The 27,141-nt window shown below is 35.2% G+C and overlaps 1 protein-coding gene and 2 non-coding genes across 3 annotated transcripts; 2 read left to right on the top strand and 1 right to left on the bottom strand.

Moving 5' to 3' along the window:
- Nucleotides 1–611: 611 nt before the first annotated feature.
- Nucleotides 612–25,482, top strand: LOC101899372 (dynein regulatory complex subunit 4). The gene is made up of 4 exons (XM_005186688.4): nt 612–1,093; nt 13,919–13,961; nt 23,964–24,432; nt 24,494–25,482. Exons 1-4 carry the CDS (start codon nt 1,091–1,093, stop codon nt 25,431–25,433), a joined length of 1,455 nt encoding a protein of 484 aa, XP_005186745.3. The 5' UTR covers nt 612–1,090; the 3' UTR covers nt 25,434–25,482.
- TRNAG-GCC (transfer RNA glycine (anticodon GCC)) lies at nt 5,367–5,437 on the top strand. The gene has a single exon. It is a non-coding gene; the product is annotated as a tRNA-Gly (tRNA).
- TRNAK-UUU (transfer RNA lysine (anticodon UUU)) lies at nt 5,764–5,836 on the bottom strand. The gene has a single exon. It is a non-coding gene; the product is annotated as a tRNA-Lys (tRNA).
- Nucleotides 25,483–27,141: the final 1,659 nt, after the last annotated feature.

Raw genomic sequence — 27,141 nt, 5'->3', positions numbered from 1 at the left:
TCCAGAATATTTTCGCGATAATATTCGGCATTTATTCTGATGCCACGGTCGATTAATACGAGCGGAGAGCGACCTTAGGTTGTTATGGCGGCCCACACCATCAACACTTTGAATAATCATAACTCAAGGGTGGTGGTACACACCTGTCGGAAAAATCGACTGATACTATTTTACTTGTTTTTTTTTTAATTCGTTTCACATCCGAACTTTCGATTCTGTTGCAAAATATTTTGCATCTCGTATTAGAGCTACAAAATATTGACCCATGCTCTGTTCCAGGACCTGCTAGTAATTACTAGTTTTGCATTATTTGTTATCTCAAATTCTGGACTGTAAGGAAGCCAGTGTCCGTATTTTATGGCAACCAACAACGCCGCGAAAAAGCTTCTCATATATGCCATTATTACCGTCAAAGTAACTGGCTCTCTTTTCGTGTAACACACAACAGCGCATTTAAAAAAAAATGTTCCCAACTTCAGCCGGCTAATGCCGAAAAAATATGCATGGCAACCGTCTAAAATAAACAAAAATTAATAAATGCCAATATTTAGCCAATGCTACTTGGCAACCATTCAATCAAAACTTCAAACATCGGCTAATAGGAAAAACACAACAAACTTGCCAACCAACCGGTACTACACGTCATTCAACTTCACCGAAAAAGCAATTGTTTTCCTCTTTTTATTTTCCTTTTGCAAATATTAACAATAAATTCTTAAAAGCATTGTGAAAATAACCCGTATATCCCTTCGTCGTCCGCTGATAATACGTTATACATTAACAAATTGAAGAGAAAATTGGCCGATTTAAGTCCGACACACAACACCAAAAGAAGTTATTCACACCATTTTACCAAACAAATCCCTTTAAACGACTTGCAACCCGGGGTCAGCCGGACACACTGACATACATACATTCATATCCTGCTCTTGGACAATTGGAGAATCAACCAAGCAGGCGATACACACAGAACACACTGTGATCTGTTAAAAAGATTCCAAACGAAATCACAATAAACTTGACCAGCAGTACAAGGCAACGGCCAGAGTTCAGCAGAGGAGCGGGATAAGCAACAGCAGCAGCAGCAAAAATGGTAAGTGACAAAAAGATTAATGCGCTTTAAGCAAACAGGCAATTTGTTTAAAAATGTTTATCCGGATAAACAAAAAAATCCAAAAAATACAACGAGAAGAAGAGCCAAACTGTGTTGAACTCTGCATATTGCATGCAATGGAACCCAAAAGTGAATGGGAGCGAGAAGAGATGACGATAGTGGTGGTAGTGGCAGCAGTAAACGAACACTGACTACAATGATAAAGATGACGACCATAAATGATTAACTCCTTTTAAAAAGTTTTCATTTCTGCCGAAGTACATCACAGAGTCTCCACATTTCGTGAAATGGAAGGATGCATTAAGTAGATATGTATGTTTGTATGGAGTACAGACTTCCATCGTATTGGATAATGGACAAAAATGCATTGTCACTTTGTCTTTGTTATGGCCAATTACTTATCTGGGCAGAATATAATTGTTAACGTTTGGAAAATAATTATTTAACAAAAGGTCCGAGAGGATTGCAAATTCAAGTGTGAGTAAAGGGTAAGACCGAGGATTATAAAGAAATGCTTAAAAATTCAACCAGCAATCGAAATATCAAATGTCATAATGTTATTTTCATTCCATCACCCAATATCACATATAATAACATTTAGTACTTTTCGTACATTTACAGTACACATTTCCGAAATCACCTCCATATCTCCAAGCTACACATTTCAAGAACTATGTTCTCCCAAATCCAAATTGTATCAAATATGGTCCTTTTCGTGCACTTGTGGCATATATTTCTAAAACAACCTTTTCATAACATTTCTGCCACGAACATAGACGCCATTACAACTTTTCCAAATACCAGCTTCATTCGTTCACCAATTTAGTACCATTAAGTACAGTTCCCACACTTAGTACACATTTCCAAAACCACCTTCATATATTAAACTTACTTTCTAACCTCCATTCTCATACCAAATTTCAAGTTTTTGCTTCTATCCGTAGACATATTGCCAAATAGTAAGATTTTAAAACTTTTCGCAACCTAAAAGTTCAAATTTCCAAAAACCTTTTAGCACATCTATCCTGCACTCCATCAGTAACTCTGATTAAAAATTTCACAATTCTAGCTCATACCTTTTGCCCAATGCAAAGGATTCAATTTTCAGTAAATTTTATAACTTTTCGTACCCCTTTAGTACAAATAAAACTTACACTCTACAGGGTAGGATAAAAAAAAACTGCAAAAAAGGTCAAACCCCATAATTTTTATATTTCCTTTTAAATTTTATTGAATATAAGCAAAAAATGTCGGAAATAGAATCACATTTTAGAATAAGTTTAGATTTGTTCGAATTGGTCACCTTTGGCACGAATGTTGCTCTGCGGTATTTTGGCCCATTCCCGGCGAAGCACTTGCATGAGGTGATCGACATTTTGGTATTTTTTTAGTACCAACCTTGCTTTCCAAAATAAATATTCCAGACAAAATAGTCCAACGAATTGGTATCCGGAGATTTTGGTAGTCATTGTGCGCTCAAAATGAAGCGAGGAACCTCATTTTGTAACCATTCGGGCGCGGGCTGAGTGCGATGGTGCTGAGTCCTGTTGGAATATCAAAGGTTTGCGGCCAAAATGTTTGTGTGCCTAAGGCTTTAATACACCCTCCAGAATATTTTCGCGATAATATTCGACATTTATTCTGATGCCATGGTCGATTAATACGAGCAGAGAGCCACCATCGGCTATTATGGTGGCCCACACCATCACCATGGCCGGCGCTTGAGTTCTGGAGGCCAACCGAAGGTGCACATTTTCAGCTAACCTCTTTGGCAAGTAAACACGATCATTTTGTTTGTTTACAAACTGTTTGAGAACGAATATTTTTCCATCGAGAAAACCAAATTCGGTAGTTCCCCACTTTCGGCCGAGCGAAGCAACTCTTTAGCTCTTTAGGGTCTATTTTCTTTCCGTTGCGGTGTAAGATCTTGCACTTTTTGGAATTTCAATGACTTTACCCCGAGCTCTTTTTTCAATATTTACCGAATGGAATATTGCGATATTTTCAGCTTACGAGCCATTTTTCGGCCACTTTCAAGTCAATCCTTTACTTTTCGAACCATTTCTGCTGACGTTGCTGTTTTCTTCCGTCCACTTCCTTAACGTCGGGCTATACTGTCAGTATCACGGTAACGAGCGATGGTACGAGACACAAAAGACTTTTTGACATCAAAATGTTGGATAGCCACTTCTGGTTTTCCAGCCAAATATAGAGAAATCACACTATCACGCTTGAATTTCATCACGAATAACTTTTTTTCGGGAAAATTCTCACCAAAATGATTTTGTAGCTTGTAAACAATATAATGAGCTGTCACTCGGACGAGTGGCTTAGGAAAAGTCTGAAGTTGGTTGCAGTTTTTACATCTTACACTGTATTCTTGATTAGCATAAAATTCTATATCGATTTAGCGATGTCCGTCCGTCTGTTCGTCTTTGGAAATCACTCTATCTTCCGAACGAAGTGAAGTAGGTTGATACAATTCTACTCAAATTTATATTATGCCTGCAGACATACAGACATTTGGTATTGAAAATGGACCATGTAGATCCACGTTTTGGTATAACACCCACATAATAGTACCTCCCAAGGTACAATAAAAAGGTAAGGCAGAGCTACCAGCTGATTACAATTTTTTTTCTGAGGAGGAGTTTTCTGTATGTATCAAATGTTTTGAAAAATAAAAACAGAATATTTTCAATATAAATGATTGGAAGACGCGCATTAGAGCTGTTCTCCAGTTTTGCCATGAAATTGAAATATAGAACTGCTTAGATCATATTTTCAGACATTTCATTCATTTTTCCCGCTGTTTAACTTGTGGAATGCAAACTTGACAGGAAGCGGGCATAGCCTCAGGGCTGTATTTCTGTAGTTTTACGAAATTGTTCTACCTCCTTATTGTACCATGGTACTTCCCTATTTTCAGTATTTTGGTAATTTAAGGGATATTATGAATGGGGAATGTTTCAAATTTGGTATTTGAAGTTCGTAATGCAAACTACAGCCTATGACCGAAAGTTGTCCATGCAGGTCTACGCCTTCGTATAGCCCCCCTATAACGGCACCACCTGATATTCGATATTCTGATGATTTTAACGACATTGTTCAGCGGAATTATTTCAAATTTGGTGTTTGAAGTTCGTAATGGATACTACAGCCCAAGACAGAAAATTGTCTGTGCAGGTTACGTCTTCGTATAGCCCCATATAACGGTACCTCCCGATATTCGGAATTTTGATGATTTTAGCTACATTATTCGCCATTTTTTTTAAGTTTCGCATTTGAATATTGTAATGGCTTATGACAAAAGTTACCTATGTAGGTCCATGTCGTCGTATAGACACAAATATAAGGGCTATATTCGGTATTTTTAAGATTTTAGCAGAATATTTAACGGATTTTATTGTTTTTGAGAATTCCCAAATTCGTTCCAAATAGTGGAGGGTATTCAAAGTTCGGCCCGACCGAACTTACAGCCCTTTTCTTGTTTAGTTCTATCAATCTGGTCGAACATTTTAATTTTGCCCCAAGGAACATGGAGCAATATTTAAACAACATTTTTAAAGAAACCTATGTCATGTTCGAAGACTATATGGGAAAATACCTTATGGGATCTCACCTTGAAATGTTTAATATTTTGAAAGACTTGTTTGCTCCTTCTGGTATCTTTCCTTCGATCAATACAAATTCCAATATTTCTATAAACAATAAATTCTGAGTGAAGATGAAGGAAGAAGTCCACAAGCACTGGCAAATCCAAAAAAAAAAAAAAATTCAGCATTTTCATAAAAATGTCATACTCTTGAATATTCTTTCGATACTGATTTACCTTAAGGTAATCTATTGACCGAAATCCGTAAAATATAACTTTCATAAAAGGCATTCACGATGTCAAAATTCATATTTTTCTAAAAGTTTATGTTCTATATGTTCCCTATTACGTCAGATGGGTAACCGTCCGACGATCATTAAACCTAATGAACAATGAAATGTACGTAGTACGTACATACATATCTGTTCTGAGTCTTCTCTGTTTTTCATTTAAACTCATGCCCATAGCATTCACCACAAAGCTTTTGATCAATTCGTCGATGGTATTGTTGGTGTAACTCAACCAACACGATATGTACGTGTGGATGAAATATGTTCAGTTGAAAGCAACAAACCAGTGGTGAAAATGAAAGCCATTGAAAACAAGTGTCGTCTTCACTGGAACATCATATGGGCCTGTTATTAACATCAGATGTAAGCATCGGTGGTTCAGTGGTAGAATGCTCGCCTGCCACGCGGGCGGCCCGGGTTCGATTCCCGGCCGATGCAGAAAACATTTTTTTTTTTTTTTCAATTTGTTTTATTTTAACAAAACAGAAATAAATCTTGTAGTTTTCAACGTTGTGAATTTAATTGAAAAAAATTAAACAGAGAAAATAGTTAAATGGATGTTTTGTATGACTAATTATATATTACGTAGATGCTTCCGAATTATGAATTATAAATTATTTAATACCTATATGAATATAAATAATTTTTTTGTTTTTAATAAATTTGATGAAAGTCTATAATTTAAATAATTTTAATGTTCATATTCGGGCTACCTATATATGTAATGTATAATAATTAAGAAAAAAATGCAAAAAAAAAATCATCGCCCGAGCAGGGACTTGAACCCTGGACCCTTGGATTAAAAGTCCAATGCTCTACCGACTGAGCTACCCGGGCCTCGTATCCGAACGTAGCTGTTATATGTGCTTTTTATTAAAGATGAAAAAAATGTAAAGTTCTAAAAACTATAAAAAAACCTGTTAAAAATATCAGTCAATTTTTCCCACAGTGACCGTTTATTGTAGTGAAATTGCTGGCTGACTGACCAGACGATAGAACCGAACCTAGAATCTTGAAATTTTGCACGAACGTCAGTCTTGGTGCGGATGGGTTTTTTGAAATCCGTACTAAAAGGTTACGAAAAGTACTAAAAAATTAATACTTTGCATTGGACAAATGGAATGAGTTAGAATTTGGAATGAGAGGCAATGATGACGAGCAGAATAGATGTAAAAAAGCGTTTTTGAAATTCGAAATCTAAGGTTATGAAAAGCTCTAACATGGTACTAAACTACTCAAATGGTATCATCTGGTATTTTGTCAACGGAAAGTCAGTTTGATATATGAAAATGGTTCTGGAAATGTGTACTAAGTATGCAAAACGTACTAAATGGTACTAAATTTAGAACAAATTTTGCATTGGGAACCGTGTTTTTGGTATGTTTTTGATAAAGAGGTGGTTTTAAAAATGTTTACTATATTCGGTACAATTTGGTATAGGGTGCACAGATAGTGTTAGAAATCTGAAATTTTGTATTAAGGTCGATGTTTGAATGAAGCCTATAAAAACTGCAACCTGGTGAACTATTTATTTATTTCCATTTTTTTTTTTTAATTTTATTGAATGAAAGCAAAACATGTCGGAAATAGCATCAAAGAATAAGTTTAGATTTGTTCGAATTGGTCACCTTTGGCATGAATAATGGCCTTCAAACGTCCAATGAACCGTCGCACCGTCGAAACGCTTGCTTGAGGTAATCGACATTTTGGAATTTTTTAGTGCCAAACTTGCTTTCCAAAATACTCCAGACACAATAGTCCAACGGATTGGTATTGGTAGCTGAGTGCGATGGTGCTGAGTCCTGTTGGAATGTCCAAGTTCTGCGGCCAAAATGTTCTAATACACCCTCCAGAATATTTTCGGGATAATATTAGCATTAATTCTGATGACACGGTCGATTAATATGAGCGGAGTGCGACCACACCATCACCATGACCGGCGCTTGACTTCTGGTGGCCAACCGCAGGTGCACATTTTCAGCTGACCTTTTTGTTTCTTCTCTTGAGGTGATCTACACTTCGGTATTTTTTTGTGCCAACCTTGCTTTCCAAAATAATCCAGACATAATTGTCCAAAGGATTGGTATCCGTAGATTTTGATGGTCATTGTGCGCTGGAAATGAAGCGAGGAAGCGCGTACTGAGTGCGACGGTGCTGAGGGAAATGTCCAAGGTCTGCGGCCAAAATGTTTGCGTCCTCAAGGCTTTAATACTTCATCCAGAAGTTTTTCGCGATAATATTCAACATGACCGCCGCTTGGGTTCTGGTGGCCAACCGAAAGTTCACATTTTCAGTTGACCTCTTTGGCAAGTAAACACGATCATTTTGTTTGTTTACAAACTGCTGGACAACAAATGTTTTCTCATCGGAGAAAACCGAATTCAGCACTTCACCACTTTCGGCCAAGCGAAGCAACTCTTTAGCTCTTTTGAGTCTATTTTCTTTCTATTGCGGTGTAAGTTCTTGCACTTTTTGGAATCTCAATGGCTTTACCACGAGCTCATTTTTCACAATTTGCCGAATGGAATATTGCGATATGTTCAGCTCACGAGCAATTTTTCGGCCACTACTACGTAGGTTTCGATCAAGTATCTTCTTTACTTTTCGAACCATTTCTGCTGATGTTGCTGTTTTCTTCCGTCCACTTCCATGACATCGGGCTACGCTACCAGTATCACGGTAACGAGCGATGGTACGAGACACAAAATATTTATTCACATTTAAATGCTGGAGTGCCCTAACGATAGCCACTTGTTATCCAGTCAAATATAAAAAAATCACACTATCACGCTTGAATTCCATCACGAATAACTTTTTTTCTGGATAATACTCACCAAAATGCTTTTGTTCGCTTGTAAACAATATAGTGAGCTGCCACTGCAATAATTTTAACAGCTGTCGGACGAGTGGATTAGAAGTGACAGCAGTCTGAAGTTGGTTGCAGTTTATTCATCTCACCCTGTATATCTTAAATTTTTTATGAGATTTTTTTTTTTGGAAAATTATTTAACTTTTTTTCGGAAAGTACCAGAAATATTCAAATACTCCAAACTTTAACCTTTAACAAAGAAGACTGGTCTGCCATATCTCATCTTCACACTTGATTTCGTATTGTTTGGAATATTGAGATGTACAAAATATGAAGACAAGCGGGCTATCATTTCACATTTTTCACATAATAGTTGATATTATTCAAAACATAACCCCTTATTGGGTGAGGCACTTGATGCAATGGTACAATATTGCTCATTTTCGCAACTGACCTAGCACTGATTAGGATTTGGAAGGTTTGAACAAAATCAGATTATCCTTTCTTGTTCCATGAGGTAAATTTTTTTCTCTAGAAATGTGTGAGTAGTACCAGAAGGAGTGGACCAATATTGTCCATTTCCGAACTTGATATAAGTTTGATAATACTATTACGATATACCAAGTTTGAACGAAATCGGATACTCTCTTCGGTGGTTATCGTGAGCACAATTAAAATACAGATATACAGATATACAGATATTCAAAGGGACACCGCTAGGACGACTTCAAACGTTCAGGAACAGGTAATAAAAATCATTCTAAATGGTGTTGAAGTTGGTGCTTCCATATAGGAACTACATATAACAAGTCATTAAATTCAATTGCAACGAAAATCGGGCTAATATTCGACCGGTATATAATCCAATGAACATAACATTTAAGCCACGTCCAACAAGTTGAAGTTCGATGACAAGTACTTTCATCGAGCAGCAACACAACATTGTAAACATATTTTCCCACAATATTTTTCCATTTGTCCCGGAAAACTCGCACACACACACAACCCACAAACAATTTGGGGTTTTAATCCTTCTTTGCCTTCTTTGAGTGCAATTTTTCACATGACAAGAGCGGCTGTTGCCCAGCATCATCATCAATATGGCTGGCGGCGGTAGGTCTATGCTACATGCACTTACATATTTCCTCGTCCTCCTGCCTTGACGCTTGTAGAGTATGAGGCGGCGATGGTAAATGTATTTATATTAAATCTGTTGTATTAAATATTTATGACAAATATGGACAGTAGAAAGCAAAAAACGAAATGCATTATTTGTTGTTGTCATTCATTTGATGGCCTTAAAAATGTTGTCGCTAATAAAAATGATGACCACTGTTGATAGACGGAGGAAAAAATGCCGGCGTTTTTTCTGATTTGGGCGCCAAACGCGAATAACAGTTATTTTCGAGTGCAACTTTTTATTTGCGGAGAGTAAGCTAATTCTTACAGTGGAAACTGGATAATTAAGAAAACTACGGACCAATGAAATGAAATATAAATATGAAATTAAATATAAACAAGTAATAAAACTTTGGATGCCCTCCACCATTTGGAACGAATTTGGCAATTCTCAAAAACAATAAAAACCGTAAAAATTCTATTAAAATCTTAAAAATACCGAATGTAAGCTGTTATATTAGGGTCTATACGACAACTATGGACCTGCATAGGTAAATTTTGTCATAAGCCATTACAATATTCAAATGCGAAACTTAAAAAAAATCGGTGAATAATGTAGCTAAAATGATCAAAATTCTGAATATCGGGAGGTACCGTTATATGGGGGCTATACAAAGACGTGGACCTGCACAGATAATTTTCTGTCTTAGGCTGTAGCATCCATTACAAACTTCAAATGCCAAATTTGAAATAAATAATGTGAATAATGTCGCCATAATCATCAAAATACCGAATACCGGGAGGTTCCGTTCTATGAGGGCTATACGAAGACGTGGACCTGCACGGACAATTTTCTGTCATAGGCTGTAGGATCTGTTACGAACTTCAAATACAAAATTTGAAACAATTCGGGTGAATAATGTCGCTGAAATCATCAAAATACCGAATATCGTTATTTTTTCTTTTTTTTTTTTATTTTTCTGTCTAAGGCTGTAGTATCTATTACGAACTTCAAATACCAAATTTGAAACAATTCCAATAAATAATGTCGCCATAATCATCAAAATACCGAATATAGGGACGTAACGTTCTATGAGGGCTATACGAAGACGTGGACCTGCACAGACAATTTTCTGTCTAAGGCTGTAGTATCTATTACGAACTTCAAATACCAAATTTGAAACATATCCGGTGAATAATGTCGCTAAAATCATCAAAATACGAAAATAGGAAGTTACCATTATATGGGGGGCTATACTAGAAAGTGGACCTACATGGCCCACTTTCAATACCAAAAGTCCTGCAGACATAATATACATATGAGTAAAATTTTATCAATCTACTTCAATTCGTCCGAAAGCTATAGAGATTTTCACAGACGGATAGACGGACGGACATAGAATTTTATGCTGATCAAGAATTTATGTACTTTGTGGGGTCTAAAATGTATATTTCGACGTGTTACAAATGGAATAACAATCGTAATATACCCTCCATACTTTGGTGGAGGGTATAAAAAATTACATTCGAAACAACCATAAAAACGCTGATGAAAATTATTCCATTTAGAGGTCTCATATGTAGTTCGAAACTCAATATTTACATCTATCAATCATTCATACTTTATGGGTTCCTGGAAGATTAATTATGTGTGCTCCGAAGTAAAATGACTTTTTCCATCCCACAGTGATTATTACAATAACATTTATCTGTATCCAACTGTTTATTTAATAAAAACACTTTTCCACTTATGTACGTTTATCGCTTGATGTTTAAATCTCGCTGAGTGTATAGGAGTGTGCTGGTGCGATTGTGTGTGTCGGACTGTGTTAATGCCATCCGTTTATTTTTTGGCGTTTCAATTTTTTCGCAGAAATCTGGTTGCAGGACTCGCTCTCATTCTCTCTCTCTCCGCATAAAAGAGGCGTTGTTGTCATTCCACCCTGAATTTTATTTTGAATAATTTGCCGTCATAAAATATGAAATAAGCCAACATCTGTTGCAAGAAATTGTTTTCAAAGCCGCGTCATCATCCATATTTGTTTAAACACAAAATGCATTGCATTCTTCTTCGGATCAAGAGGCAAAAGTTAAACACACAAAAAAGAAAGGACGTTTAAGAAAGAATAGCGGTTGATAAAAATGGCTAAGAATTTTGAAAATGTTTAAGATTGAAAAATTAAATAATTATATTTAAAGAACGTATCGATTGTTGAACTACCGAACAAAAGTACTTCTTCAATTAAGGGCTTTGGAGATTTTATTTGGAAATTAAATTAAACTTACAATAAAAAAAGCATTAAGGATCGAGAACTACATATAGCGAATTATGGAACATAATCTAACTTTCATAAAAAATATAACGAAGGGGAAAATTTCGACTAAATTAGATATACCCATCAATTTATATCTGTGGGTTTAAAACTGATGATGACTTCTGGGAGAGGTCTTCATTATTGAATTTTTGAACATAATCTATCATTAAGTTTTATATAATACTTAACGTGGGAACCCATCGCTGTATACAAAATTTGTAAATGAGTTTGAGAACCCTCCAACATAGCACGTTTTAAACTACCTGAAATATTCATTAAATGCCCTACTAGCAAGTGCCCGCTACTTCGTCAGCAAAACACACCTTAAAGTTTTAGATTCATTCTAACAGTTCGTGTTAGGTTTTTATACGCTAGAACATAGTGGTAAGGGATATCTTATAGAGCACGGAAATACCTTTGCAAAATTTTATGAAGTACTGCTAAGATTTGTATATGGCTCCCATATATATCCTTGATCCGATTTCAGGTTAATTGTGCAAATAATGGGTAATATCAGCCCAAATGAAGTGAATTTCGGGACGTACGTTTTCATTTGTACCGAGGGGGATATTAGTAAAACCATTGCAAAATGAACCCACATCCAATTTTTCAAACCAAACCTAGTTCAACGTCTCCATACATAAACCCTAAAAACCAACAGTGACCTCAATATCAAATTCTCTATCCCTTAAACAGTACCTATTTTAGTAATATTTAGTTCGCATATCCAAATAATCTACATCTCTCCATCCTAGACAACAATAGTCATCCGTCATTTCGAATAATTCTAGTATGCATTTGCCAAACCACCTCCATATCTTAATTCCAGATACCAAGAAAGACCTCAATATCAAATGTAAGGATTACAGCACTATCCCTACACCCAATACCAAATTTAGTACCATTTAGTACTTCTTGTACAAATGTAGGACGCATTTCCAAAACCACCACATCTTTACCTCAGACAACAACAGTGACATCTATTTCAAAATTCAGGAATTCAGCTCTTTCCAAAACCACCTCCATATCTCAATTCCAGATACCAACAGAGGTCTAAATATCAAATATGAAGATTGCAGCTCTATCCCATAATCAAATGCCAAATTAAGTACCATTTAATACTTTGTACTAATATAGGTTGTATTTCCAAACCAGAGCCAAATCTCAAACACAGATACCATCAGCAATCTAAATATGAATTTTCAGAATTTAATTCGTATCCCTTCACTAAATACCAAATACAGTACCATTCAGTACTTTCCGGGAATTTATAGTACACATTTTCGAAACCAACTCTATATGTCCAGGATACACATTAACAGTGACCCTAAAACCAAATTTCAGATTTCAAGCACTATCTGCTCACCCAATATCAAATTGTAATAATTTCATCCTTATCCCCACACTAAATACCAAATACAGTACCAATTACTACTTTTCATACAAGTATGGTACACATTTCCAAAACCACTTCCATGTAGTACACTACATTTCCATAATAGTACATATTTGCAAAAACCTTCATCCAATACCAAATTCAGTAGCATTTGGTACTGTTGTACAAATATAGGACGCATTTCCAACTACCGCCAAATCTCAAACACAGATACCACCGATAATCTATATATGAATTTTCAGAATTTAATCTGTAACTCTTCACTAAATATCAAATATAGTACTAAACAGTACTTTTCTTACATTTTATACTTTTTTTACATTTTAGAAATTTTTATACCTTCAAGTCCGATTTTCAAAAAAAAAAAACCCTTTGGTGCATCTATCCTGCACTCCAATAGTGACCCGCATTCGAAATTTTAGAATTCTGGCTCATTTCGTTTGTCCAATACAAAGTATTAAGTTTTTAGTACATTTTAGTACTTTTCGTATGACACGGCTATGCACCAAGACGAACCCTTGTGCAAAATTTCAAGATTCTTCAGCCGTTTCGTCTGGACGTTGATTCTCGGTCAGTTAGTTATTTCACAACTTTTTTATATACAGGTTGATTTTTTAACAACTTACAATAAATAACATGAGTTTTGAAAAAAATATGTAAATCTATGAAACAATTCCCAATATCAAAATACAATTGTTTGTCCCAACTACATAATTGTGTTATCGGATTCCATTAAACGTTTATGCCATGAAAAAATGGGGATTTATTTATTTTTTGGGCATTGCCAAACTGGCAAAAGACCTTGACAAAAGCAGAACAGCCCCCACAAAAAAAAAAAAAAAAAAAAACTAAAAACAAACATACATACATATGTACGAATGCCCTGATTTAATGTACTACCACTTTAATCCGACAGAAATTGTACTGCATTTAATAAAAATGACAACAGCTCAGCGATCAAAACGCCAACATTTTGCAATGATAGAATTGAGGATAACTTGTTTTCTGCGGAAGCCTTGAAATTTCAGTTGCAGGCAGGGTGGACTAAATGCAATGCCAACAAAAAGGAAATGGAACAAGTTTTTGTGAAAAAAAAAATCGGGTGAATTTAAAGAAAAAGTATTGTGTGTTTCAAATTTAAGGGTAATATGAATACATATATGATAAAGTAAAAAACAACAATACAAAATTAATTAACTACTTAAATAGTTCACAAATCAAATCTTTATCATAATTATATATAAGCCATCTTTCAATTTAAACCTTTTTTTATTTTGCAGCCTCCAAAACCGAAGAAAGGAAAGAAGGGCAAGGCCAAGCCGAGTAAGTAAAATATGTTAAATATTCTTAGCAATTAGAAGGATAATACTTTGTAAATTTTAACTTTTATTACTTTTATCCAAACTCAGAAATGAAATATTTTTTATTTGTTGTTCACCATGAATCAAAAGCCTATTAAAGCTTTTTGAAATGGAAAAAAGAAAACATTTCTAAACAAGAGCAAAAAAGAAAGTGCAACATAATTGTTTCATTGTGGCATTACTACAAACGAACAAATGCTTCTTCTTCAATGGCGACAACGACAAAAAGTTTCGACAGCCCAAAAAGCCAACAGAAACGGAAAGTGTAGAGAAGGAGAGAGATCTGAAAAAAAATGCTCAATTTCTATTTGTTACAGATGATAATGTTGTCCATTTGAATGTTAGTGTTATCGGAACATAACGTTCTTTTTTTAGTTCTAAACGGATTTGTTGGGGTGGATACACAAATAACTCTGTTGATAGAGGTTTTTGTGGCGAGTGAAAATTGTTCGTAAGTGAGAAAGTTTGAAAAGAGCGAGTTTAATTCAAAGTTAACTCTCCACTCAATGTGGAGCCAATCATCAAAATGCCGAATATCTACCAAAACGTTAACCAATATAGTCCATTTTCAAGGATAAAAAAGTTTAATATAGGAAAAACTCATTTTTTTAGCTTACTATTAATGCAGAGTGTAGTACATATAATTCTTTTCGAACTTCTAGAAAAATTCTTAATAAAATATCGAAAAAGCACGATTTTCTTTTGCGGGACTCTCGAAAAATATTCACAATTTTTTACCATTAAATCATAAAAATATTCTTTAAAAAATCGAGATTTCAATCAGGGGTTCCTTAAAAAAAGTATGAATTTAACATTTTCGTCCAGGAAGATCCTGTAAAAAATAATTTTAACAATCCACGATTTTTATTCAGGAGGACGTTGTAATCAATATCCTTAAAAAACAAGTCTGGAAGTCTTTGGAAAATATTAAAAATTACACAATTAAGAAATACCATCAAAATACGGAATATAGGGAGGTACCGTTATATGGGGGCTATATGAAGACGTGGAACTGCACAGGCTGTAGTATCCATTACAAACTTCAAATACCAAATTTGAAATAATTCAGGTGAATAATGTCGCTAAAATCATTAAAGTACCGAATATAGGGAGGAACCGCTATACAACTTCACACTGCTGTCATTTCTGTTAAAATTATTCCAGGGATAGCTCAGCTTTTAATATTATGCGAGTGATAGCTCATTGTTTACAAGCGTACAAAAGCATTTTAGGAAAACCCGAAAAAAATTATTCGTGATGGAATTCAAGCGTGATAGTGTGATTTCTTTATCTTTGGCTGGATAGCCACTTGTGGTTTTAAAAGTGAATAAATATTTTGTGTCTCGTGCCATCGCTCGTTACCGTGATACATAGCCCCACGTCAAGAAAATGGACGGAAGAAAACAGCAACATCAGCAGAAATGGTTCGAAAAGTAAAGAAGCGACTTGATCGAAACCCGCGTCGCAGTGGCCGAAAAATGGCTTGTGAGCTGAACATATCGCAATGTTCCATTCGTCAAATATTGAAAAATGAGCTCGGGGTAAAGCCATGAAATTCCAAAAAGTGCAAGAACTTACACCGCAACAGAAAGAAAATAGACTCAAAAGAGCTAAAGAGTTGCTTCGCTTGGCCGAAAGTGGTGAACTGCCGAATTTGGTTTTCCCCGATGAGAAAACATTCGTTGTCCAGCAGTTTGTAAACAAACAAAATGATCGTGTTTACTTGCCTAAGAGGTCAGCTGAAAATGTGCACCTTCGGTTGGCCACCAGAACTCAAGCGCCGGCCATAATGATGGTGCGGGCCGCCATAACAGCCGATGGTCGCTTTTCGCTCGTATTAATCGACCGCGAAAATATTCTGGAGGGCGTATTAAAGCCACAACCACATTTTGGCCGCACACCTTGGACATTCCAACAGGCCTCAGCACCATAGCACTCAGCACGCGCCACCCAAGAATGGTTACAAAATGAGGTTCCTCGCTTCATTTCCGGCGCACAATGGCCACCATAATCATCGGATACCAATCCGTTGGACTATTGTGTCTGGAGTATTTTGGAAAGCAAGGTTGGCACTAAAAATACCAAAATGTCGATCACCTCAAGCAAGCGTTTCGCCAGGAATGGACTAAAATACCACAGAGCGGCGTGTGACAGTTTCATTGGCTGTTTGAAGGCAATAATTCGTGCCAAAGGTGACAAATCAAAACTTATTCTAAAATTTGATGCTATTTCCGACATGTTTCGCTTTCATTAATAAAATTAAAACAAGTTAAAAAGCAGTAAGTTCGGCCGGGCCGTTCCACCATTTGGAACGAATTAGGACATTTTCAAAAAATAAAAATAAAATCCATTAACAATTCTGTTAAAATCTCGGAAGGTGCCGATATATGGGGGGATAAACGATATTGTGGACCTATATAGACAAATCTATGTCTAGGGATAAAGTACTCACAAATAACTCCTTGCATAGAATTTAAGACAATTCCGTTTAAAAATGTGGCTAAAATCATCAAAATACCGAATATCGGGGGATACTGTTATGTGTGGACAATATTATATCGTGGACCTATATAGGTAATTCTCTTTCGAGGTATAAAGTACCCACATGGAACTCGTTGTATCGTGGACCGACATAGCCCATCTTCGAACTTGACCTGCCTGCAGACAAAAGAGAGATCTGGGCAAAATTTTAGCTTTCTATCTTAATTCGTTTAGCCTGTAGCGTGATTACAACAGACGGGCGGACATGGTTAGAATTTTACGCTGATCAAGAATATATATACTTTGTTGGGTATAAAATGATTATGTCGATGAGTTATATTTTCAGAGAGTTCTGGATAAAAAATCGAGGACATGTCCAGGAGTCGCAAATTTAAAAAAAAACAAGTAAGCAAAGGCTACAGTCGAGCGGGGCCGACCGTTGAATACCCTACAACACTATAATAAACGATACAGTTTATATAAGCGAGATACTCGAAAGAATTCCACAAGATATTGTGACAAATTATAAAAGAAAACCATCAGGTTTCGTTCTCTAATTTTCGAATAATAGCAACTTAAACTAATTTGCTCATTTCCAATTTATTGGTAGATGTTGCACTTAAATGGTCTTCCTAGATCTGGAACCAATATTTCCCAAAGACCTATAATTTTTTAGAAGTGGCAAAAGATTAACATTTATTATTGGTTTTTGACTGAAACGCATCTATATGAGATACACACATTTGACTATATTCGTTAACGAAATAGTCTTTCCTGTATTTGTGAATTCTCGAAAAAGTCTCTGGAATGGACATTTTCGTATTTTGCCTACAAAAGTTGGCAAACTATTTCACACACTGAATATTTTTGGATGGCCATCCAAAACTGCTTGGCTTTTGCAATGTCCGGTATCCCCCTTTCAAATGTGCATGAGGATCGGGCAATAATTACGACCTCCTGACAATTTTGCAGTTTTTTGGTCCATTTCAATCCCTAAATATATGGCGATCATCTCCAAAAAGAGTAGGCTTCTATTCTGACCCTCATCTTATCCCCATGCAAAATTTCGTAAGGATCGGGCCATAAATGCGATCTGTATATGATATACTGATGTCATAACTACTTAGTTTTGTTAGCTGTAGAAATATTACCAAATGTATAATTCAAAATGAAAATATGCCAAAAATATGACAAAATTGAAAAAATATGAGAAAATTTTACAAAATCAATATTTTCATCTTTAGAGAGATATTTTTATGCGATTTTTTAGGCGTTTTTTCTTTCCTGCCAAGAGGCCATTCTGAATTAATGAGAACTGTCGAAATCAGTTCAGCCGTTCTCGACATATAAGAGATCTTTCAAGCATATCTTCTTTGATAGACATATATATCGCACATATTTTGCTATATATCCGATTTGATGGATGTTAACATAAATGTAAAGATCAGGAGTAACCTTGTCATGGCTTTTGATTTCGCCAGGATTTAAAATATTCGCGGTTTAATGAAAAATTTTGATTTTTTTTCAACACAAAAGATATGGTCTATTTTACCCGCTAAATATTATCCGATGACCACCCAAATTAGTAGGCTTCTTCCCCGCCCTAAACTCTATCTACATGCGAAATTTCGCGTCGATTGGTCTATAATTGCGACATGTATAGCTACTACAAAATCCGACATTTTTTCAGTATTTGGTCCATTTCAACCCCTAAACATTTGGCGATCATCTCCAAAAGCAATAGGGTTCTATTCTGGTCCAAGCCCCACCTACATTCTAAATTTCGTGAAGATCGGACCATAATTGCGACCTGTAGAGTGATTACAAATTAACATGGACAGACGGACAGACGGACAGACGGACGGACGGACATACATAGCTAGATCGACGAGCTAGGAAGATCCATATATACTTTCCTATGTGGGAAACCAATATTTCGAGGTGTTACATAATTTTTGGCCCAATCAAACTTATAATACCCCCAACACATAGTGTTGTAGGGTATAAAAATTAATGTCTTTCTGACTAAAAATATTGGATTTATATCATATTTTTCAAGGACTTCTAGATAAAAATTTTGGATATTTATATTTATTTTCTAGGATTTTCTGGCATCGATTAGCGGAATTTTTAAAATATTTTTATTTTTTTGTATTTTTAAAATATTTTTAAAAATATCCTGACCAAAAAACATAGATTTTTAAATCTTGAATTTTTCAAAAATGCGGGACCAAAAATAATTTTTATGGACTTAAAATGTTTATGGACTGGTCAAGGATCGAAGATTAAAAAAACCGAAACCCTAGAGAAAAACAGGAAACAAGGAGTTACTGGTCAAGAAAAGTGGAGTCCTTGGTCCTTGAAAAAATATTTCTAAAAAGTCCAAAATAGTTGCCCTTGAAAAAATATTTTTAATTTAAAGATCCCAAAAATCCTTGACGAGGAAGCACCGAAAAAAAGATTTCCAAAAAATCTACAGTTAATGACCAGGAAGCTCCAGAGAAAACAGGAAACAAGGATTTACTGGTCAAGAAAAGTGGATTCCTTGATCAAGGATCGATGATTTAAAAAAAGTTTTCAAGGACTTCCTGGCCATAAATTCCATAAAAAATATTTACACAAATACGTAATATATGGCCATGAAGTCCTTGGAAACTTTTTTTTTTAAATCATCGAACTTGACCTACCTGCAGACAAAAAAGAGATCTGGGCAAAATTTTAGCTTTCTATCTTAATTCGTTTAGCCTGTAGCGTGATTGCAACAGACGGACGGACATGGCTAGAATTTTACGCTGATCAAGAATATATATACTTTTTTGGGTATAAAATGATTATTTCGATGAGTTACGGCGTTTGACTTTGTTGCAGTTTTTTCATCTCACCCTGTAATTTGACAAAAAAATTGTTTTTCAAACATCTTATGTATGTTATGGTTGGTGGTTGTGTCGAATGGCTTGATTAGAGCATTTCTTTTATAATGTTAAGGGTTTTCCAAAAAGATGAGTTATTTATAACTGCTCGGTGAATTTCTTGAAACTGGAAAATGTCCCTTAATTAAAACCAAATCAATTTTGGGTTGTAGTGTAATTAAAAACAAAATTGATTGAATTTGTTATCCTGAAGTGGGCGTCCACAAACACCAATACACAGTATTTTGCACAAATACTTCGGTCTTATGCCATGTTTACGTTAGAACTTTTTGTAGGGTTAACCTACTTTGAGAGGATTTATTTGAAGTAAAAGTAATGGATATGACAATTTAAATCCCAATCCAGTGGGTTAACCCTAATATATATAAACGTACTGTTAGGGCTTTTAAAGTTCAGTTAGCACAATAACTCATGTCGACCGATAATCAAGAACGTCGAGTCTTTGCAGTTCGGGTATTTAAATGCATGGTGAGGCCCTATTCACATCAGTGGTTATGTCGAGATGCAAAATGGTAGCATGTGCGATCGAGGAACCCAGAAAATTTCGTTGAGAAGTCCCTCCATGGTGCTGTTTATTGTCAGGCCTTGATATATCAGTGATGTTAATGTTTTTTTGCGTCCCACACCACTGTTTGTTATTCTCCTTTTATCCCGTATGTTCGACAGTTGTACTAAATTAACATTCAACATTGACATTTTATATTTTAACGTACGCCACACCATGCCACCATCTACGACGAGTCCATGTGTCATCTAGTGTGTGGTAGTAGTTTTCCCGTTTCCGTTTTAGCGTTTAACGGCCACATAATAGAAAACGCTTTTGCCGCTTGGTTATCTTTGTTGTCGTAAAAGTTTGTGGGCACTGGCATGAGGGTGGCGGAACCCAAAAAAGGACAGAAGACAACTGGGCCATTTGTGAAACCACATGAGTCCATTTAGTGAATTCCCATAGTTAAGACAAACGACAAAAAAGCGAAAGGATCGAAGGGAAGAGTGGAATGGAATGTGTTCATTTTTTTCTTAGTTCGGGCAATTAAAATTCTATTTTGCCACTCATTTTAGTTGTAATTTTTTTCTGGTGGGGGGAGAGGGGCGAATTTGTGTAACAACCAAGCTACAGTTCCATTAAATGTTGTATGTTGCAACAATGTTTCGTTCTGTCCACATATGATACAAATTTTGTTTTATTGACCTAACCACCATTAGTGTTGCCAAAATGGCAGAGATAATTTTAATTATTTTGAAATGTGGACGGCTGAATGTTTTTTTATTTTGAATATCCTTACCAAATTAATATACAAACATAGCATGAACTAAAATCGTACATTTTTGGATAATGTTGGATTTTTCAAGGAATTCCAGCCAAGATTCGAGGATTTCTAAACCTAATTTTCATGGGCTTTCAGTTGTAGAAACTTAGATTTTTTAAAAATATTTTTCAAGATCATCTGGATAAGTGCATCGTGATTTTTAAGGAATTTTTCATAGATAATATTTTTGAATGACCTATTGAGAACATACTAGCTAAAATCGTTATTGTTTTAAAATATTTTCAGAGAGTTCTGGATAAAAAATCGAGGATATGTCCAGGAGTCATAAATTAAAAAAAAATATTTTTTTAATGTCTTCCTGACTAAGAATATTGAATTTTAATCAGATAAAACAGAAAATAAGGATTTACTGGTCAAGAAAAGTGGAGTCCTTGATCAAGGATCGATGATTAAAAAAAAAGGTTTCCAAGGACTTCCTCGCCATAAATTACATATTTTTATAAATATTTTTTATGTGATTTATGGTCAGGAAGTCCTTTTCCTTCCTTTTTTTTAAATCATCGATCTTGATCAAGGAATCCACTTTTCTTGACCAGTTATCCTTGTTTCTTATTTTCTCTGGGGCTTCTTTGTCATTAACTGTGGTTTTTTTGGAAATTTTTTTATCGGTGCTTCCTCGTCAACGATTTTTGGGATCTTTAAATTAAAAATATTTTTTCAAGGGCAACTATTTTGGATTTTTTAGAAATATTTTTTCAAGAGCCGTGGATTTTTTGAAATTTATTTTCATGGCTTCCTGGTCAACAGTTGTGGATTTTTAGAAATATTGTTTAAGGAACTTCGGGTCAACGATTTTTAGATTTTTATGAATTATTTTCAAGAACTTCCTGGATAACAAGTATGTTTTTTAGAAATATTTGTGGATTTTTTTCAGGGCTTCCTGGTCAACAATTGTGGATTTTTAGAAATATTATTCTTCTGGTCAACGATTTTTAGATTGTTATGATTGTTTTCAAGGACTTCTTGGATAACAAGCATAGATTTGTGTATTATTAAGAAATATTTTTTAAGGATTTCCGGGACAACAGTCATAGATTTTCTAGAAATATTTTTTCAAGGGCTTCTTGACCTACAACTGTGGATTTATTGAGAAATGTTTGTTCAAGGACTTCCTGGTTTATAACCATGTTTTTCTTCAAAAATATTTGTTTAACGGCTTACCGTTTAAAAACCCAAATATTTTAAACATATTTATTCAAGGACTTCCTTGAAAACTATTGTGAATTATTTAGAAATATTTTAAATAGCCGTGGATTTTTTGAAATATTTTTTTCAGGGCTTCCTAGTCTACAATGTTGGATTTTTAGAAATATTATTTATGGACCTTCTGGTCAACGATTTTATTTATTGTTATGAATATTTTCAAAGGACTTCCTGGACTTGTTCAAGGGATTACTGTTCAAAAAACCTGAATATTTCAAATATATTTTTTCAAGGACTTCCTTGACAACTATTGTTGATTATTTAGAAACATTTTCAATGGCCGTGGATTTTTTAAATATTTTTTCAGGGCTTCCTGGTCAACAATTGTGAATTTTTAGAAATATAATTCATAAACCTTCTGGTCAACGATTTTTAGATTTTTATGATTTTTTTCAAAGACTTTGTGGATAACAATCATAGATTGTTACATATTTCTATGTTTTCAAGGATTTTTTGAAAAATGTTTGTTCAAAGATTTCCTAAACAACAAGCATTTTTTTAGAAATATTTTTTTCAAGGGCTTCCTTGACAACTATTGTAGATTATTTGGAAATATTCTCTATAGCCGTGGATATTTTGAAATATTTTTTTAGGGCTTCCTGGTCCAAAAACCTGAATTTTTTAAAAATATTTTTTGTGGATATTTTAAACATATTTTTTAAGAGTCGTGGATTTTTTCAGGGCCTCCTGGTCAACAATTATGGATTTTTAGAAATATTTTTCAAGGACCTTCTGGTTAACGATTTTTTGATGATTGATGATTTTTTTCAAGCACTTCCTGGACAGCAATCATAGATTTTCTAGAATTATTTTTTTCTGCTTCCTAGCCAACAATCGTGGATTTTTTTATAAATATTTTTTTTTAAATATGGACAACAATCATAGTTTTTTTTTAATTTTTTTTAACATTTTTAGAATTCTTTTTTTCAAGGCACTAAGAAAATTTTGAGTTTTTTAAAAAATAATATTATTATTAAAAAAAATATCAGGATTTCCCAACCATAATTAAATCATAGATTTGTGGATACCAATTTTTAACGATTTCCCGATCACATTTAAATTGCTCTACGAGGACTTTCGGGACAATAATCTAGATTTTTAAGACAACTTTTTCAAGCACCTATGTAGGATAACGATAAATAATCGTCGGAGTTCAAAAATACTGAAATTGTCAAGGACTTTTTTAGAAATATTTCGTGAAGCTTTTATGTTTTTTTAAGGACTTTCGGCAAAAACTAGACTACTATCGAAAAAAGTTCAACCCCATATTTTGGTCGATTTTTTCCATTTCCCTAGACAATTTTGGTAATAAAATTACATCCGAAAACACAAAGGAGTCCACTACCCTATTCCATGTTAACTAATAAACATTTCACAAACATTGTACAATACATATGTACAAATGTACAGACACACATGCCACTGGCCCTGCCACATTGAATTGCAGTTTTTGTTTCTTAATGCGGTTAATTGAAATTGAAATGGAAATTATGTCTTTACCAATGAAATGTCCTGCGAGAACTTTTTGTTACCCGAGGACCAAGTGTGGTGGCTTGCAATTTGTACGAGAAAGAATGGGGGAGGAACACGTTGGTCTATGTCTGCTGTGTACGTTTTATTGCTCCATATTTAGCACTGGCTCACTCACATTTGTAATTTTAATGCCACACAAAATCATGGCCAAAAATGTTTAATTAATTGCCCATTGTTATTATTGGCCATATGAGTTTTTGGGCCATTACACGGTTTGTGTAATTCGGTTTTATTGTGTGGTAGTGGTGGCGATGCTGGTAATTCATAGTTTTCGAAAAAAATACATTTGTTTTATAATTCAAATTTAACTAACTATTGAGAAATGCTAAATGAACGGCTAAAAAACAAATGCGCAAATTTTGGATAATATCGGATCCGTATAAAGGAATTTCCCAATGGTCTTCGTTTTTGCTTGTTCCAAAAAAAAATCTAAAACCCTCTCTTAAGGTTGATATTCAGAAAAAAAATCCCCAATTTCTTTTCCAGCTCTCATCGATGGCGTTGATACTTCCAACATGAGTCGCGATCAATTGGAGGCCTTCGCCCTGCGCCTCAAAACCGAAATGGAACGTGAACGTGAAGAGCGTAATTTCTTTCAAATGGAGCGTGATAAAATACGCACTTTTTGGGAGATAACACGTGGCCAATTGGAGGAAACCACCACGGAGTTGAGGCAAAAGGATCATGAAGTCGAGATGACACAGCAGGCAGCTGATATTGATGCCAAACAGATTATGCAACAAATGAAACATTTGCAATTTGAAAATCAAAATAAAATCAGTGAAGTGAGAGCCGAAGCAATGACCCAGCTAAAAATGGCCCAAGAAGATCATGAAACACAAGAAATGCAGTTGCTTAGCGATCTGAGGGAGTTGAAGCGCTTAAGGCGAGAGGATCAGGAAATGCATGAGCTGCAAATACAAGAGCTAAAAATGAAGCATATTGAGGAAATAACGTGAGTATTTTCAAGGGGGAGGGGGAAACATATTTTAATATTTTTATTTTTTTATTTTCAGCGAACTGCGCACCAAGTTCGAAAAGGAAACCAAGGACTTGACCCTTTTGCACGAAGAAAAAATGCATGACTTGAAAAATGAAATTGAGCTCATCTATCGCATGCAAATGTTCGAAGTTGAGGAGCGTAAAAATTTACAAATTCAGAAATTAATTGAAAATCATGATATGGCCTTCAATGATATGAAGAACTATTACAACGACATAACCTTAAATAACTTGGGTCTGATAAGTTCTTTGAAAGAACAAATGGAAACCTTGCGGAAACAGGCCGAGAGAAGTGATCGCCTGGCAAATGATATGGCCAATGAAAATCGCAAACTCAAAGAACCTCTGGAACAGGCCCAACAAGAGCTGGTGGTAATGAAACGGAAATTGGAATTCTATGATCGTGATAAGGCTCAGCTGAGTCGTCTGAAGACTCGAAATGCCCAGGTGGAGAAACAACTGAAAGCATTAACCTGGGAAACGGAAGCATTGCTACTGCGCAATGATACACTGGTCAAGGAGCGTGAAGAACTCAAGGAGAAATTCGAAGATGTGGTCATTGAGCTGCAACAGAAAACTGGTCTGAAAAATGTTCTATTGGAACGTAAAATCGCAATTATGGAGAGGGAGGGAGAGAAGCAAGAAATTATGCTCAAGGAAACACTGGATACTTGTGCTGCCGTTGTAAAATCCGTGGGCAAAGACATTGAATCGCCCGTTGAACTGGAGCGCAGAGTAGAAAATGTCCTCGACGAAAAGAATAAGCTGATACAGGAATTGCGTTATGAACTGGCCCGCCTGACCAAGGCCCATGATGATCTCTTGGCCACATATGAAGCGAAATTGCTGCAATATGGCATACCAAAAGAGGAATTGGGTTTTGAACCCTTGCGCTCCACCTCCAAATGGAGTTATTTATTGGGTCCGGCCGGTTTGGTTACCAAAAATCCTTAAATATTTCAATAAAAAATATATTTAAATTTTAAAACAAAGCTGCATTGAACTTCTAGTGTTTTATTTTATTGTAGTTTATGTCCCTTCCGATGATTTATGATTTGCAACATTCACACCAACATTTGCAGTCTGGATTTCCGTATTCAGTCTATTTTGAATGTCTATGTGCTTGCATGCATTTCCTTCCACCTTCTTTTGTCTGTCATATTCAAAAAAGAAAAAAAAGATAGAAATTTTTTGTTCTTAAGATTTGGGCTTTGTCCAAGAAGACAAAAGAAATCTGTGCTAATCCTTGCCTAGAACAAAAGGAAATCCCATTCTCTTGGCCAGGCAGGCAACGAACTTGCATTTAACTCTGTTTCTGACAATTAAAAAAATGCTGAACTTGAAACATTCGTCAGCCACAACGGAAGGGAATTTTATTTAAAAAAGAAAAGAAATTAAAGAGCATCTGTTAATGTATTTTTAAATTTCAGTAAGGAAAAGTCAAAAGTCGGGCGGGACCGACTATATGATACCCATATGTTAATGATACCCATCTGTTAATGTATTATTAAATCTGCATCTGTTAATGTATTATTAAATTTCAGTAAGGAAAAGTCAAAAGTCGGGCGGGACCGACTATATGATACCCTACACCACTATATATTTAGTAGAGCTCCCGCAACAAAAGGATTTATTTGAAGTAGATAATTCCACCTATCAACATTTGGCTTTAGATCAGTTTGGTTTCAGAAGGAACAAATATATGGGAGGCATATCCAATTCGGAATCGATTTTCACTAAATTTGACGGAGACATTTTAATCTTTTATACCAAAAAACATTGCTATAGAGTGCATGAATCACTTTGAGAAGGATTATATAAAAAAATATATATCGGGGCCTAGTTTCACAAAATGGAAATGTACGTGCCGAAATTCACTATATTTGGGATTAGGATATATATGGGACCTATATCCAAATCTGAACCGATCATGATAAAATTTGGCAGAGGTTCTTCCTCTGCCCACAAGATATCTGGTACCAAATATCATTGGTTTCGAATACATATTACGAATGTGAGGAACTTAAACACCAAATCGGATGAGTCGTATATATGGGAGCTATAGCTATATCTGAACCGATTTTCATTAAATTTGATATACATGCTTCTAGACTGAATTCCGTCGGATGTACCAAAATACAGGACTTTTGGAGAGATTGACCATTTGGTGCACAATTAACCCGAAATCGGGTGTACAAAATACTTTGTACATACTTTTGAGTGCGATTGAGGCGCTGCGAAAATGTAGCAATAAAAATAAATGGTCTAAAATTAAATATTTCCCAGCCGCCATAAAATATCACATATGAAGAATTCAGTGATCTTGGGCGCTGATGCATACAATAATGTGTGAGATAATAAAGGTTATGACCCACACGCACATATATCGATGCGCTCAGTAGATGCACAAGACCACTTGAATGAGATGCCAAGCAGCCCTGCAATGTTCTCCATTCAGTATTAGAATAGATAAGAACAATTGTGTGGCTGCGACTAGGTTAAGTTAGATTAGTTTCAGTAGTACGTAAGACACATATTCTTTAAATAAAATCAGAATTGAATCAACAACCAAACCTTTCGGTTGGTTTTCTCATCTCATTAATGGGGGGAGGATATATATGGGAGCCATATCCAAATCTGAACCGATCTTGAAAAAATTTGC

This window comes from Musca domestica, unplaced genomic scaffold, assembly GCF_030504385.1.
Source record: "Musca domestica strain aabys unplaced genomic scaffold, Musca_domestica.polishedcontigs.V.1.1 2, whole genome shotgun sequence".
NCBI lineage: Eukaryota > Metazoa > Arthropoda > Insecta > Diptera > Muscidae > Musca > Musca domestica.
This window is presented reverse-complemented; position numbering and strand designations above follow the sequence as displayed.

Bases quoted from the DNA above. Each gene is read 5' to 3' on its own strand.
- LOC101899372 (XM_005186688.4), top strand. The intron at 13,962-23,963 runs GTAAGTAAAATA...TTTCTTTTCCAG, and splicing joins GAAGGGCAAGGCCAAGCCGA to CTCTCATCGATGGCGTTGAT. The intron at 24,433-24,493 runs GTGAGTATTTTC...TTTTATTTTCAG, and splicing joins AAGCATATTGAGGAAATAAC to CGAACTGCGCACCAAGTTCG.